This window comes from Myxocyprinus asiaticus, chromosome 22 (assembly GCF_019703515.2).
Source record: "Myxocyprinus asiaticus isolate MX2 ecotype Aquarium Trade chromosome 22, UBuf_Myxa_2, whole genome shotgun sequence".
In the NCBI taxonomy this organism is placed as follows: Eukaryota; Metazoa; Chordata; class Actinopteri; order Cypriniformes; family Catostomidae; genus Myxocyprinus; species Myxocyprinus asiaticus.
This window is the reverse complement of record NC_059365.1, coordinates 20,489,241-20,503,791: the sequence shown is the minus strand read 5'-3', so window position 1 is coordinate 20,503,791 and position 14,551 is coordinate 20,489,241. Positions and strand designations below refer to the sequence as shown.

Here is a 14,551-nt window from a genome sequence, read left to right as displayed (position 1 = left end):
TGCATTTTATGGGTTTTCCTGTTTACAATTTAAACATTTAAATGTAAGGGTGTTCACATAAAACTACTCCATTCTCGCTTGTCGTATCTAGAAGGGAACCGTCTGGCTGGAAAAAGTCTCGCGAAAGTCATATGCGATATTCATACACTGTGTTTATTGTGTTTAGTTCCACAGAACCTACTATATACACATACCTCTAAACCGTACTCCATAAATCTAAGCCTTACTCTAACCTTAACTCTTATTCTAAAACCTAATCCTAACCTTAGTGACAGCGAATGAGAGTCTCGCGACACTTTCCCAACCCGACGGTTCCCTTTTAGACACGACCAAAGTGGCTTTAAAAGCAAATCAGTTCACTCGGCGGCCATCCTTGGAACGTCCCAGGGCAGCTATTTTTTATTTTATTCAAATGGCATGAAAGTACCTATCTACATGAACGGGGAAAGACTGAAATCTCCAAAACGGTTGGTCAAGATTACGATCCAAAAACATTTAAAATCAGTAGTAATATCCATTTATGTTACATTTATGTGCACTTTGTTTATATACATTAAAAAGTTATACTTTAAATGCAAATGCAAACCAATGCATTTTTAAATACATTGTGGTTAAGGTAGAGTATGATTTTATTTAATAATTTAATTAGAATTGTTTTAACACCAATCATAGTCAAACTATCGCAAACTGTTTGACGAGAAAAAAATACAAAACTTTTTTTTTAAAGAGCCGTTTGGGAGCCAAATGAGCCGGCTCGTTTTGGTGAGCTGAGCCAAACGAGTCGGCTCACTGAAAAGAGCCGGAATGCCCATCACTAATGCGCATGCGCATTTTCGAGTCGATTGTGGCTGTGTCTATAAATAAAAAATGAAACGAGACAGCCTCGATGACGTATGCGGCCGACAAATGCGACCTCCAGAGGACGCATCCTTCCAAACGATACACAGCCGGTCTCTTAAGGCGGAAACTTTCTTGTCTACATCCGCCATGTTGGGCGTTTCTCCCAATCATCTTAATACAAGTGCTCCATCGATCCTCACAAGTACTGGATTAGTGAAGGAGTTTTCACATAAGATTGTCCGTTTAGGTTAAGACAGTTGTGGTAAAGCGTTTTAAAGATAATGTGGAAGATAACTGTGTGTGTGTGTGTGTGATTTTTTTATTTTTTATTTTTTATTTATTTATTTTCTTATGTAAAAAAATAAATACAAATAACTAAATAAAATATGCCTCTGAGACTATTAATCATTTATTTGGGGAGTTTCCTAAAGTGCAAGTCTTTTGAAGATAGTTGAAATAGATTGTTGTTAATTTTGAAGAAACTGATTTAATGTTAAAGTGAATCTCAATTGATAATGATAAAAATGTAGTATTTATATGTGATTCTATTATTATTACTATGGCTCGTTATTATATACATAAAGATAAATGGACTGAAAAAAATACCTGTATTTGAACAATTTAAAATCGAAATTAAAACATATTTGGAAACGATATCTAAAAGTAAAAATCTGAAAGCAATAAGAACGGCAACTGTTTACTATGTACAACACTTTTTCTATAATGTCATTTTTGTTGCTTCACTTTCAATTAATTTTTTCCCATATACCGCTGACATGTTTATTTTATAACAATGTTTTTCAATTTTGTATATGTACTCTTGTTTGTACCATTTGAAAATTTTTTATGTGCTCGTCTCTGACACGACCCATAAAACCTTCACACGCGGAACTCTTGTAATCAACATTTGTCTCTGACGGACAGTTTCAGCTGCAACACAGATCTGTCATGTGCCAAGTGTTGTTGTAGCCAGCACCAGCAGTTCTTTGTTCAAGGCAGCTAGATAGCCAGCAGCGTTCCGCATTTATTGTCGAAAAGGCGATTCCTAAATGGAATTATAGGTCGGTATCAAATAAAGATTAACTCATCCAAATTATTTTATTATTACTAACCGATAGCTGCTGCCATTGTTACTTGAGCCTTCATTCTAATTCATAAGAGTTCTCAGTGCCTTTATAGGTGGATTCTATTTTTTCTCAGATGGTCGTTTAACCAACAGGCTTCTAAAGGATTTCTAATGTCTGTCTCAGTTGGCGATTTCTCCGTTTTTGTGATCAGATTCGAGCAAACGTGAATGAAGTGGCTGTACATGTAGTATACACGTTGAACAGGCAGTACCTCAGGCGGGTGTTAAAGATAAAACATGGTTAGATTCACGAGCAAAGTGTGGTCTAAGTTGGAGGCAGCCAGCCGTCATCTGCCTATCGCGCTGAACGCTGTGTTGGTGTTTTCCATCACTGCGGAGGTCAGCTATCTCGTGCTGGTTGAAGCTCCCCTTGAGCCAGCTCAAAAGAAGACCGAGTGGTCCACCATATGGAAGGCCATTCATCTCTTCGCTCAGTACTTCATGTTGGGCAATATAACCTGGAATGCTTCATTGTTTGTGAAAACTAACCCAAGTATACGCGGAGTGTTTCTTGGCGGGGATGTTTTGGGTCAGGGGTGGAGGTAATTGGTCTGTTTTGTTTGGATTGTTTTCTTACAATTTGTTTTAATACGTATACTCATCTCCATTCAACATAATCCTACTGAAAAAACAAAAACAGCTACAACAAGCCTAGGCTGGTTGGTTGGACTTGGCTGGTTTAAGATGTTTTTCCGCTGGTTTAAGCTGGTCATTCAGGCTGGTATCCTAGCCTGAGCAGCTAAAAAGTGCCAGAAACACCTCTAAAACCAGCCATCCAGCATAGGCTGGTTTTAGTGTGTTGTTTTTTTTTTTACTGAGCTTGTGTGGCTTTCACCATTTCAGTTCAGAAAGGTCATCTAGTCTATAAACAGTTACCATTTGTTATTTTCTTCTTCTTTCACAGGTACTGTTACACCTGCGAGACACACACTCCCCCACGATGCTCACACTGCTATGATTGCAATGTGTGTGTTCTGCGACGCGATCACCATTGTGTGTTTTTTGGCCAGTGTGTCGGTTTCTGCAATTACCGGTATTTCCTGAGCTGTCTGTTCTTCATGTGGGCGGGGCTGCTTTATGCAGTAGTGATGAATGCTGAAGTCTTCATTGTCATCCTGAAGGAGGGTGTCACATTTCACAGTGTCATGCTTTTGCTTGTGCCCTGGCTGATGCTTGTCTCTGGTGAGTATGAGTGTGTCTGCTCTAAATGGTGCTCTGCTTAATGGGGTCATATCGTGAGCTATTGAATGTTCTTTCATCTTTTGAGATATTTTATTTTTGTTATGTAAACATTCTGCATGTTTCAGAACTTCTACCCCAGTCAAAAAATGCTATTTATTGAAAGTAGACCTTATTTAGAGTGCCGTCATGTTTAATTTTGATGGGAATTAAAACTAGGCTGTGAGGGATAGATTTACAGTCTCTTCAGTGTTATGAACTGTATAAAGGTGCAAAGTAGGGATGCACTGATGTATTGGCTGCCAACATTTATCGGCCAATTTTTGACCAAATTAAGTCAAGTCAACCTTTATTTATAGAGCACATTTAAAAACAACAGAAGTTGACCCAAAGTGCTTTACAGATCAAACAAACAAAATGATAGTGATATAAAACAGATTGATTTAAAGTGAAATATAAAACATTATGAAATAAATAAAAACATTTAAATACAACATCATGTATTTATCCATTTCAAACTATTCAAAGATCTATTCAAAAGCTACAGAATAAAAATATGTTTTTAAAGAATATTTAAAAATGGTTAATGATGAAGCTGACCTCACATGGAAAGGGAGACTATTCCATAGATTAAGACCAATCACAGAAAAGGCACGGTCACCCTTAGATCTATAGTGGCAACGGGGAACCCTCAATTGAAGTTGATCAGAAGACCTGAGCGCTCTGGTGGGTGAGTAAGGGAGGGGAAGGTCACTTATACAGTTGTGCTCAAAAGTTTGCATACCCTGGCAGAAATTGAAATTTTGGCATTGATTTTGAAAATATGACTGATCATGCAAAAAAAAACTGTCTTTTATTTAAGTATAGTGATCATATGAAGCCATTTATTATCACATAGTTGTTTGGCTCCTTTTTAAATCATAATGATAACAGAAATCACCCAAATGGCCCTGATCAAAAGTTTACATACCCTTGAATGTTTGGCCTTGTTACAGACACACAAGGTGACACAGACAGGTTTAAATGGCAATTAAAGGTTAATTTCCCACACCTGTGGGTTTTTAAATTGCAATTAGTGTCTGTGTATAAATAGTCAATGAGTTTGTTAGCTCTCACGTGGATGCACTGAGCAGGCTAGATACTGAGCCATGGGGAGCAGAAAAGAACTGTCAAAAGACCTGCGTAGCAAGGTAATGGAACTATATAAAGATGGAAAAGGATATAAAAAGATATCCAAAGCCTTGAAAATGCCAGTCAGTACTGTTCAATCACTTATTCAGAAGTGGAAAATTCGGGGATCTCTTGATACCAAGTCAAGGTCAGGTAGACCAAGAAAGATTTCAGCCACAACTGCCAGAAGAATTGTTCAGGATACAAAGAAAAACCCACAGGTAACTGGCTTGGCCAGTTTGGCCCAGTCACAGTGAGGTAATTGACAAAAAAAAAAAAAAGCTAAGTTCCACCCCCCTTTGTTAACATTGCTCGTTCTGACTAGCTTTGCAGAACTTCCCATAGGAATGAATAGGAAATTGGTGTAAACAATGCATTTTTTTGGCAAAATATTCTCATAAACTGAGGCACAATACTTGTTGACCCCTCTTCAAACATAGCGCTTATGGTTGTGACAATAAAGCTCTATTTTGGTCTCGTCACTCCAAGTTACAGTGTGCCAGAAGCTTTGAGGCGTGTCAAGGTGTTGTCGGGCATATTGTAACCTGGAATTTTTGTGGCATTGGCTTCTTTCAAGCAACTCGACCATGCAGCTCATTTTTGTTCAAGTATCGTCGTATTGTGCTCCTTGAAACAACCACACCATCTTTTTCCAGAGCAGCCTGTATATCTCCTGAGGTTACCTGTGGGTTTTTCTTTGTATCCTGAACAATTCTTCTGGCAGTTGTGGCTGAAATCTTTCTTGGTCTACCTGACCTTGGCTTGGCATCAAGAGATCCCCGAATTTTCCACTTCTTAATAAGTGATTGAACAGTACTGACTGGCATTTTCAAGGCTTTGGATATCTTTTTATATCCTTTTCCATCTTTATAAAGTTCCATTACCTTGTTACGCAGGTCTTTTGACAGTTCTTTTCTGCTCCCCATGGCTCAGTATCTAGCCTGCTCAGTGCATCCACGTGAGAGCTAACAAACTCATTATCTATTTATACACAGACACTAATTGCAATTTAAAAACCCACAGGTGTGGGAAATTAACCTTTAATTGCCATTTAAACCTGTGTGCGTCACCTTGTGTGTCTGTAACAAGGCCAAACATTCAAGGGTATGTAAACTTTTGATCAGGGCCATTTGGGTGATTTTTGTTATCATTATGATTTAAAAAGGAGCCAAACAACTATGTGATAATAAATGGCTTCATATCATCACTATCCTTAAATAAAAGACAGTTTTTTGCATGATCAGTCATATTTTCAAAATAAATGCCAAAATTGCATAATTTCTGCCAGGGTATGAAAACTTTTGAGCACAACTGTATATTGGGGCGTGAGACCAGATAGTGCCTTGTAGACAAAAATCAGAATTTTAAATCAAACCTGTATTTCACAGGAAGCCAGTGTAGAGATGCTAAAACCGGGGAAATGTGATCCCTCTTTCTTGACCCTGTTAAAAGCCTAGCTGCCACGTTTTGAACTAGCTGTAGGCGGGATAACGCAGTTTGAGGAAGACCAATGTACAATGAGTTACAATAGACTAACCTTGATGTAATACGTGAGTGGATCACAATTTCCAAGTCTTTATGGGAAATAATTTTTTTTTATTTTAGCGTTAGATTTCAGGTGGAAAAAGATACCCTTGACAACAGCACACTGATCTGCTTATTGAAAAGTAGCGAGGAGACTAAAATCACTCCCAATACTCCTTACATGATCTTGTACATTGGACGACAGAGGACCTAACTGGGCAACCAGGCCAGGTAAGGAGGACATGGAGGAACCTAAAATCAGAACTTCGGTTTTGCTTTCATTTAATTGTAAGAAATTGTTTGCCAGCCAATGTTTAATGTCTTTGAAGCATTTTAGGGCGTTCTCAGATGAACATTTCTTGTCTACACTCACTGGGAAATAAAATTGGGACTCGTCAGCATAACAGTGATAAGATATGCTGTACTTCTGAAAAATAGAGCTCAGAGGGAGCATATACTGGGAAAATAACAAGGGTCCTAAAATCGACCCTTGAGGGACACCACACTGTAATTGAGCCAACGTAGAAGAAAAATTCCCTAAATTTACAGAGAACATCCTTTCTTTTAGATAGGATGAAAACAACTGGAGGGCCATACCCTGGATGCCAACCATACATTCTAGATGATTGAGATGAATATTATGGTCGATAGTATCGAACGCAGCACTGAGATCTAATAAAACTAAGACGACAGGTGAATGTCATTTAGAGGAATTCAAATTAAAACCATCGGCATATTAGTTAATAGCATGAAAACACAGATATGAAAAAACAATGTTTTATTTATAATTAATTAGTAAGGCACTGTGTAAAAACTCTGAATTCAAATTAGGGATGCAGCTAATTATTTTGATAATTGATTAATCTTACTATTATTAGAACGATTATTCTGCAGTTATTGCAATGATTAATCATTAGCTCTTAACCAATTATTAGGCTTATGTCCTGACTTAAAAGGTTGCATTAAATGTGCTAATAAAGAGGATCATATTTTAAAAATACCTCAAGATGACATTCACTGAATTAAAGGGAAAAAAATACTTTATTAAGATTAATTCAGTAAAGAAATTCACTGCAAAAAAATCCTATTGTTATCAAGTTTTTTTGTCTTGTTTTCCATTTAAAATTGTCTAAAAATCCTTAAAACAAGATACATTTACCTGATAAACAACATATAAAATATTTAGACTTGCTAGAGAATGTATCTTAAATATAAGTGTATTTTGTATATAAGTGTATTTTTTCACTTGGTTATACTTCTGCGAGTGCAGTAAAGACAAAATATACTTGTATTCAAGATCTATTCTCTAAAAGCAAGTCTAAATATCTTGTATGCTGTTTCTCAGGTGAATGCATCTTTTTTTTAAAGGATTTTTAGATATTAAAAATACAAATATTTTAAAATATTATATTCATCATTCTCAGATAACAGTTTTTTTCTTCTGCAGTATAGCTGCTAAAGAAAATGGACGCTGTTTTAAAGGAGTTTTAGATATTTATATTGGAAAACAAGCCAAAGCAAATCAAACATGTATTTGTATAATGGGGCAAAGACTACCCTATCTCACCTTTTTTGTTCACTTCAATCCATCTTTAACTCTCAAAAAACAAACAAAAAAAACCTCACTAATAAAGCTGCGTATTGCCAATTTTCTTCACGACAAGAAATGCACAGTGACATATATTATGATTCAATAAGTTACGAGCCATCATGTTATAATCTAGCTTCATTAAGCCTGTGCACTCGAGGGATGAGCATCCCCGTGACAGAGCGTGCCTCAGCCGGGTGCAGTTTCGATCTCTCCCCCTTAGATTGGGACACTTTGCACAACTCGTAGAAGAGGCGCTGACCGCACAGAGAAATGCCAGTTTTGGAGTTTGTGGTTATTACATGATCTGCTTCTGTATTATTTGAACTTTTATTAAAGCTGCAAGCATTAAATATAACTGCATTTAAGATGTAATGCCGGGGTGTTTCCTTTAAAGACGCTTGACACGCAAGTTTTGCTTAAGCGGAGCAGCAGCTCCAGCTTCACTTATTCCACAACAAGAGTGTTTCTGTATTATTTGGTATTTTTGTATAATTCCCTCATACTTTGCGATCTACATCACCTGGAGCTGTTTGGAAAGTTTAGAGTGCATCTGGATTGTGAGGATTGTGATGTGTAATTCTTCCTCTCCTCGGTCAGGCGCGAACTGCAGTGCTGCTCTCGTGCGTCATCATTAGATTTTATTGTGATCTCATTACGTTAAAAGTGATCAAACAAAAATGTGTGAATTTTTGTCGACAATTTTTTTTTTTTGACGTTGTCTATAACATTGACTAATCGTTTCAGCCCTAATTCAAATGATAAATCCAGAAATAATAATAGCCAAAATATGTAGAAGGGTTGGCACTTTTAAGAATTTATTTCGTTTTTATTCTTTCTCGTTCTCGGGTTAATGCAGGAAAACTGCCATAAACAGACACGACAGTTGTGAAAGTGGCACTTACCTTTAGGCTACATGATGAGGGAAACCATCCAAATGCTTTGAAACCAGCACAAATGTATTGATTGATTAAATTAAGATTGAAATCGCAATATGGGCTTGTGCAGTTACTAAACCTTAAAGGCTGATTTTTAAAAAATAGTCTGCATTCAGTGCTTCAGTCAGGGCTTCAGTCAGCGCTGTGTGAGCAAGTGGCACCCTCTAGCGGTTTGAATGGCATTATCAGTTACCACTGTAATACAGAATTTAAAATGGGTTAGGCTTTGTTCCTTTGGTTAAAACTTTTTATTTTTCCATGATGTGGTTGACATTTCTGTGGAATGTTGTAATGTTCTATTATATACAAAAAATACATAAGTAATTATTTTAGTACATTAGTAAAATTAGAGTTCTATTGTTTTGATCTGAAACCACAGAAGTACAAAATGTTTTAGAAGTACAAAATTCATCAATCATCATGTTTTCACATTTAGTTTTTATCTTTTTATGTTCTATTTGTCTTTCATTGTGGCTCTCTTTACAATTTTGGCCTGTGTTCAACAGATCCAATTCATGTTCAATGGAAATTATATGTTGTTAGAACAGTAAAAAAAAAAAAAAAAAAAAAGTTTTGTACCTCTTTGTACATTTTGAAAGCATAATTCCTAAGCAAAGCAGTGATCGGATGACAAAATATCAGGATCGGCCTATCATTTTTTTATAAATCGGTATCTGTAGCAGCCAAAAAATGTAATATCGGTGCATTCCTAGTGCAAAAAGTCCTAGATCACATCTAATTTTCACAACTTTGTTCTAAGGGTTGTTTTTGATTTTGTCTACTGAAAAGTTATTGTAAAGATGTTTTCAATATTTCAGCAGCTGAAAGATTAACACTGCTTTAAACAATAATGCCACATGCTACATCTATCCTTCACAGCCTGGTTTTCATTCCCATCAAAAATTTAATCTGATGTTACTCTGAATAAGGTCTATAGAGTAACACATGACTACGCACGTTTACACGTCAATGACGCCTATTTGATGTTCAGAAGCTTGGCCAGTTTGGCCCAGTTACAGTGAGGTAATTGACAAAAAAAAAAAAAAAAAAGCTAAGTTCCACCCCCCTTGGTTAACATTGCTCGCTCTGACTAGCTTTGCAGAACTTCCCATAGGAATGAATTGGAAATTGGTGTAAACAATGCGTTTTTTTGGCAAAATATTCTCATAAACTGAATGGGTAATATTCTTACGTCGGCTGGAGTGAAGAGTGACATTGCAAAGCATATTTATCTGATGTTTTTTGTTAAAGAAACATTCATGCCATTATCTAATTAGCCAATCTTGTGGCAGCAGTGCAGTGCATAAAATCATGCAGATACGGGTCAGGAGCTTCAGTTAATTTTCACATCAACCATCAGAATGGGGAAAAAATGTGATCTCAGTAATTTTGAGGGTGGCATGATTGTTGGTGCCAGATGAGCTGGTTTGAGTATTTCTGTAACTGCTGATCTCCTGGGATTTTCACACACAACAGTCTAGAATTTACACCGAAGGGTGCCAAAAACAAAAAACATCCAGTGAGCGGCAGTTCTGTGGATGGAAATGCCTTGTTGATGAGAGAGGTCAGAGAAAGGCCAGACTGGTTAGAACTGACAAAGTCTACGGTAACTCAGATAACCACTCTGTACAATTGTGGTGAGAAGAATAGCATCTCAGAATGCTATTCTGAGATGTGGGTTGGCGCTGTTTTGGCAGCACGAGGGGGACCTACACAATATTAGGCAGTTGGTTTTAATGTTGTGGCTGATCAGTGTATTGTCACAAAATACCTCTAAACATCTGTTTTTCTCCCCTCACAGGACAAGTGACGACACGAGCATTCGCTTTTGCATTCATTGCCGACACTTGTGTTGTGGGCTTTCTTCTGGTTGCTGCCTTCCTGTTCTTTCATGTGATTCTGATGCTGAGGGGCCAGACCACACGTGAGTGGTACTCCACCCGCCAGCCTTACAGCCTGGGAGTAGTGGCCAACATCAAAGAATGCCTGGGCAAAAACTGGTACATTTGCTGGCTCTGTCCACTGATCCCATCCCCACTGCCTGGAGACGGTATAAACTTTAAGGTGACTGGCTTACTGGAGCCAAAGAAGTAAAGGGTGTGTGCACTGATAGGTGTATTGTCATTGTTATTTGAATTTATTGGCCCAGCTTATGCAGAATGGCATGTTGTTGAGCCTGAAGCAGTAGTAGCATGCTGCGCTGCCACCAAACAATTACCAGCTCTTACCAGCTGTCTTTTTATCAGAAGAACCAGCAAGAAATTGACTTTACTTTGTAGTTTCACTTCACAAAATATTTTCCTCATTACAACAGTCTTATTTGTTTTAATAGGTGTTCGTTTGGTGGATCTAATATTTTTTTGTGTATTTTTTTTAATAAAAGAAAATAATCTGTTTGGAAAGGGAACTCTTTTTTTTTTTTTTTTCCAGAATGAACTGTTTTGCACTCCTCATGCTCTTTCTATTTTAACAGTCAATGACGTGCCAAATATTATGCTCAAACAAATGTGAATGTACTATATGCCAAGGTGTCAATGAATTTATTTTTCCGAGTTATACAATAAAAGTCATTTTATTTCTATGACAATATTGTTTTCTTTCACTCTTAATAATAACTTTAATGTTGTTGTTTTAAGTAATTATTTATGTAATAGTTGGCACTTGTATGAACCTACACAAACATACAGGGATTGTGCATTGCAAATTAGTTGCTTTAAAACAAATAATCTATCTCATGTTAAAGTGTATTCTTATGACCATATCACTAAGAAAGGGCTTTGGGGCATTTAATTTCAGACACTTAATTCATTGCTATGAAGGAAGAGTGTAATGTAAGATGGAACAATGTTTTTACAATGCAATGAAAGATAAAGTGGCCCCATAAATATTTGTACATTTAAGCCACACTTAAAAATGTATGAATGTCATTGCATTAGACAACAAAATATCAAACAAAGTGGCAAACAAATGACGCTAACCAGTAGGGCTGTCAAATAAAAATTTGAATATTCTTTGAATTTAAGAAAAAAATTCAAATTCAAATTTTGGATGTGTGCCAAGCACTAACGATGACTTCAGATTGATCGCATTCTTGCGCTAAAAGGCTAGACACAGCACAACAAATACAGTTTAACAGAAAGCATGTGTCTCAAGATTCTTGCGTTCGGTTCCATTCTGTTGTGTTCTGTCTGATCTGGGCTCATAGTCTGAGCCACTTCACCACCAAGTTCAGCCAAATACCACTGCTATCTTTTAATATTGCTACTCTACATACAACTGTACTGAATAAAAATCAATGTGGTATTTCGCTGTTATTATAGTGTCTGGGGTAGTATACTGTGGCATCAGTACAAGTGTAACATCATGTGAACCGTCTATTGAAGCGTCCCCACCTCCCCCTCATTTTACTTTTGACTTAACATTTGAAAATATGGACCGACTAAAACTTTTTGTTTTATGCACACTAGTTGAAAATGAAATGCTCTTTTTTTTTTTTTTTTTTTTAACAGCAAGGAATGTTCTTTGCAATAATATAACACGGTTCTGTATGGTTTATGTATACAATGCGCCCCCTTGTGGACTAAGAAAAAAACGTCAATTTAAAAATCAGCTGACTTTAAAATTCAATTCAAATTTTGAAAATATTTAAAGTAAAATTTCAAATTTGGTTTCTCTTCCCAATTGACAGCCCTACTAACCAGGGCTCCAGGCTAACATTTGGGAGCGGTGGCACCGGTACCACCAAGTTCTACAGTTGGTGGCACCAACACCTCATTTGATTGCAATAATATTGAATATTTTGCTCAATATTGCCCCACTGAAATGCTCATTCAACAGTAAGGCATTGATTTTGAGTTAGGATGCATTGCAGATGTAAATTTACTGGTATTAACAACAAGAAGGTTAACTATAACATCGATAAAAAGTTAACACCTAATTTATATTTAATTACACTAAATTGGGACTCCTTTCATCAGGTTTTTGTTTTTTAGCCAATTTCAGGCAAACAAAACCAGTTCACAAAGGTCCAGGCTTTAAAGCCCTTGATTATATTTTGCATTAGCCCTTATGAAAATTCACCATAGTTTTATATATATATATATATATATATATATATATATATATTTTTTTTTTTTTTTTTTTTAAACAGTGGTTAACAAAACCATGGTATAACAAAGCACATCTTCACTACCATGGTTAGATGTAACATGATTTTGATAAATAAACTATGGCATTTTTGTACTGAAACAGAACAGTTCCCTAAACACTTAAAAAAAATATATATATATATATATATTAATCCAAAATATCAACATTTATAAACTGCCGAGCTTCACTGGTTCTCTTACAACTCAGTGCACTTGACATTGCGTGCTAACGCATATGGGGAGTTGTCCTTCCACGTGACCTAGTTGAAAAATCTCTACAATAACGCCAATATCTTAATATTGGCTATGGTGTTTGAGCCCCACCATTTCAGGTGCAAAGCTGTCCGCTCTAAAAGCAGGTGCACAAACACCATTCCTCAGAAATTTCTTCAAGACAGCGATTCATCTCTCATCTAAAAGCCCTCTACTGCTTCGCCGTCGGCTACATGAGTCAATGGGCGGTATCTTCATGGCAACGATGACAAACATCACTCCGCTTCGCCACTTGACGCTTCATTGGTGAATTGGCCACTTCAGCCAGTGGCGGTTCTGGCTTACTTGGTGCCCTAGGCGAGATCCGACGTGACGCCCCGCTTAACTTCCCAACCCAAATCAAAGCAATTGTATATTGTGTGAACTATGTATATATATATATATATATATATATATATATATATATATATATATATAAAAGAGTCGCTTACATGTTCACGTCTTTTTAAAGATGCAGTTCCGTAAGTGTTCCTTGTGCAATTTGCACGCCGGCCACCCCGTTTCAACATTAAAAATTCCTGACTGGGTTCGTGAAAGGGTAAATTTATATTACAGTTGTGCTCAAAAGTTTGCATATCCTTGGAGAATTGGTAATATATGCACCATTTCTAAACAAAACATGAGTGACCAAGCAAAACAGATTTCTTTTTTTCTTACGGGATTCATATTCAACTGTAGGTTATAACAGAATGTCACAATCATAAAACAAAACATGGCAACAAAGAAAAAAATGAAATGACCCCTGTTCAAAAGTCTGCATACCCTTGGTTCTTAATACTGTGTATTGCCCCCTTTAGCATCAATGACAGCATGCAGTCTTTTGTAATAGTTGTCTATGAGGCCCCAAATTCTTGCAGGTGGAATAGCTGCCCATTCGTCTTGGCAAAATGCCTCCAGGTCATGCAAAGTCTTTGGTCGTCTTGCATGAACCGCACAATTCTTCTGGCAGTTGTGGCTGAAATCTTTCTTGGTCTACCTGACCTTGGCTTGGTAGCAAGGGATCTCCGAATTTTCCACTTCTTAATAAGTGATTGAACAGTACTGACTGGCATTTTCAAGGCTTTGGATATCTTTTTATATCCTTTTCCATCTTTATATAGTTCCATTACCTTGTTACGCAGGTCTTTTGACAGTTCTTTTCTGCTCCCCATGGCTCAGTATCTAGCCTGCTCAGTGCATCCACGTGAGAGCTAACAAACTCATTGACTATTTATACACAGACACTAATTACGATTTAAAAAGCCACAGGTGTGGGAAATTAACCTTTAATTGCCATTTAAACCTGTGTGCGTCACCTTGTGTGTCTGTAACAAGGCCAAACATTCAAGGGTATGTAAACTTTTGATTAGGGCCATTTGGGTGATTTTTGTTATCATTATGATTTAAAAAGGAGCCAAACAACTATGTGATAATAAATGGCTTCATATGATCATTATCCTTAAATAAAAGACTTTATATTTAATTAGAAGTTTTTTTTGCATGATCAGTCATATTTTCAAAATAAATGCCAAAATTTCACAATTTTGCCAGGGTATGCAAACTTTTGAGCACAACTGTATATGACTATAGTAAATATATTAATTCTGAGTGCTCCCCTCCTGGCCCAACATGAGGGTCACTCACTTGCGGCATACTCTTGTCGGTCGCTGTCCCGTGGGACTGTGGCGTCATGTTTCCTCTTTGGAAGGTCATGTCATGTAGTATGGCATGATGGGATTCTGTTCCCCATATGCGTTAGCACGCAATGTCAAGTGTACGGAGTCAT

The 14,551-nt window shown here is 36.9% G+C and overlaps 1 protein-coding gene across 1 annotated transcript; it reads left to right on the top strand.

The window, feature by feature from the left end:
- The first annotated feature begins 1,765 nt into the window (after positions 1–1,765).
- zdhhc24 (zinc finger DHHC-type containing 24) lies at positions 1,766–10,930 on the top strand. Its single transcript, XM_051649024.1, has 3 exons — positions 1,766–2,508; positions 2,871–3,148; positions 10,167–10,930. Exons 1-3 carry the CDS (start codon positions 2,204–2,206, stop codon positions 10,457–10,459), a joined length of 876 nt encoding a protein of 291 aa, XP_051504984.1. The 5' UTR covers positions 1,766–2,203; the 3' UTR covers positions 10,460–10,930.
- Positions 10,931–14,551: the final 3,621 nt, after the last annotated feature.

What these genes read in the sequence shown, in the direction of transcription:
- zdhhc24 (XM_051649024.1), top strand. Translation starts at nt 2,204, where the DNA reads ATGGTTAGATTCACGAGCAAAGTGTGGTCTAAGTTGGAGGCAGCCAGC. An exon ending in GTTTTGGGTCAGGGGTGGAG is followed by an intron (nt 2,509 to 2,870) that starts GTAATTGGTCTG and finishes CTTCTTTCACAG; the next exon opens with GTACTGTTACACCTGCGAGA. An exon ending in CTGGCTGATGCTTGTCTCTG is followed by an intron (nt 3,149 to 10,166) that starts GTGAGTATGAGT and finishes CTCCCCTCACAG; the next exon opens with GACAAGTGACGACACGAGCA.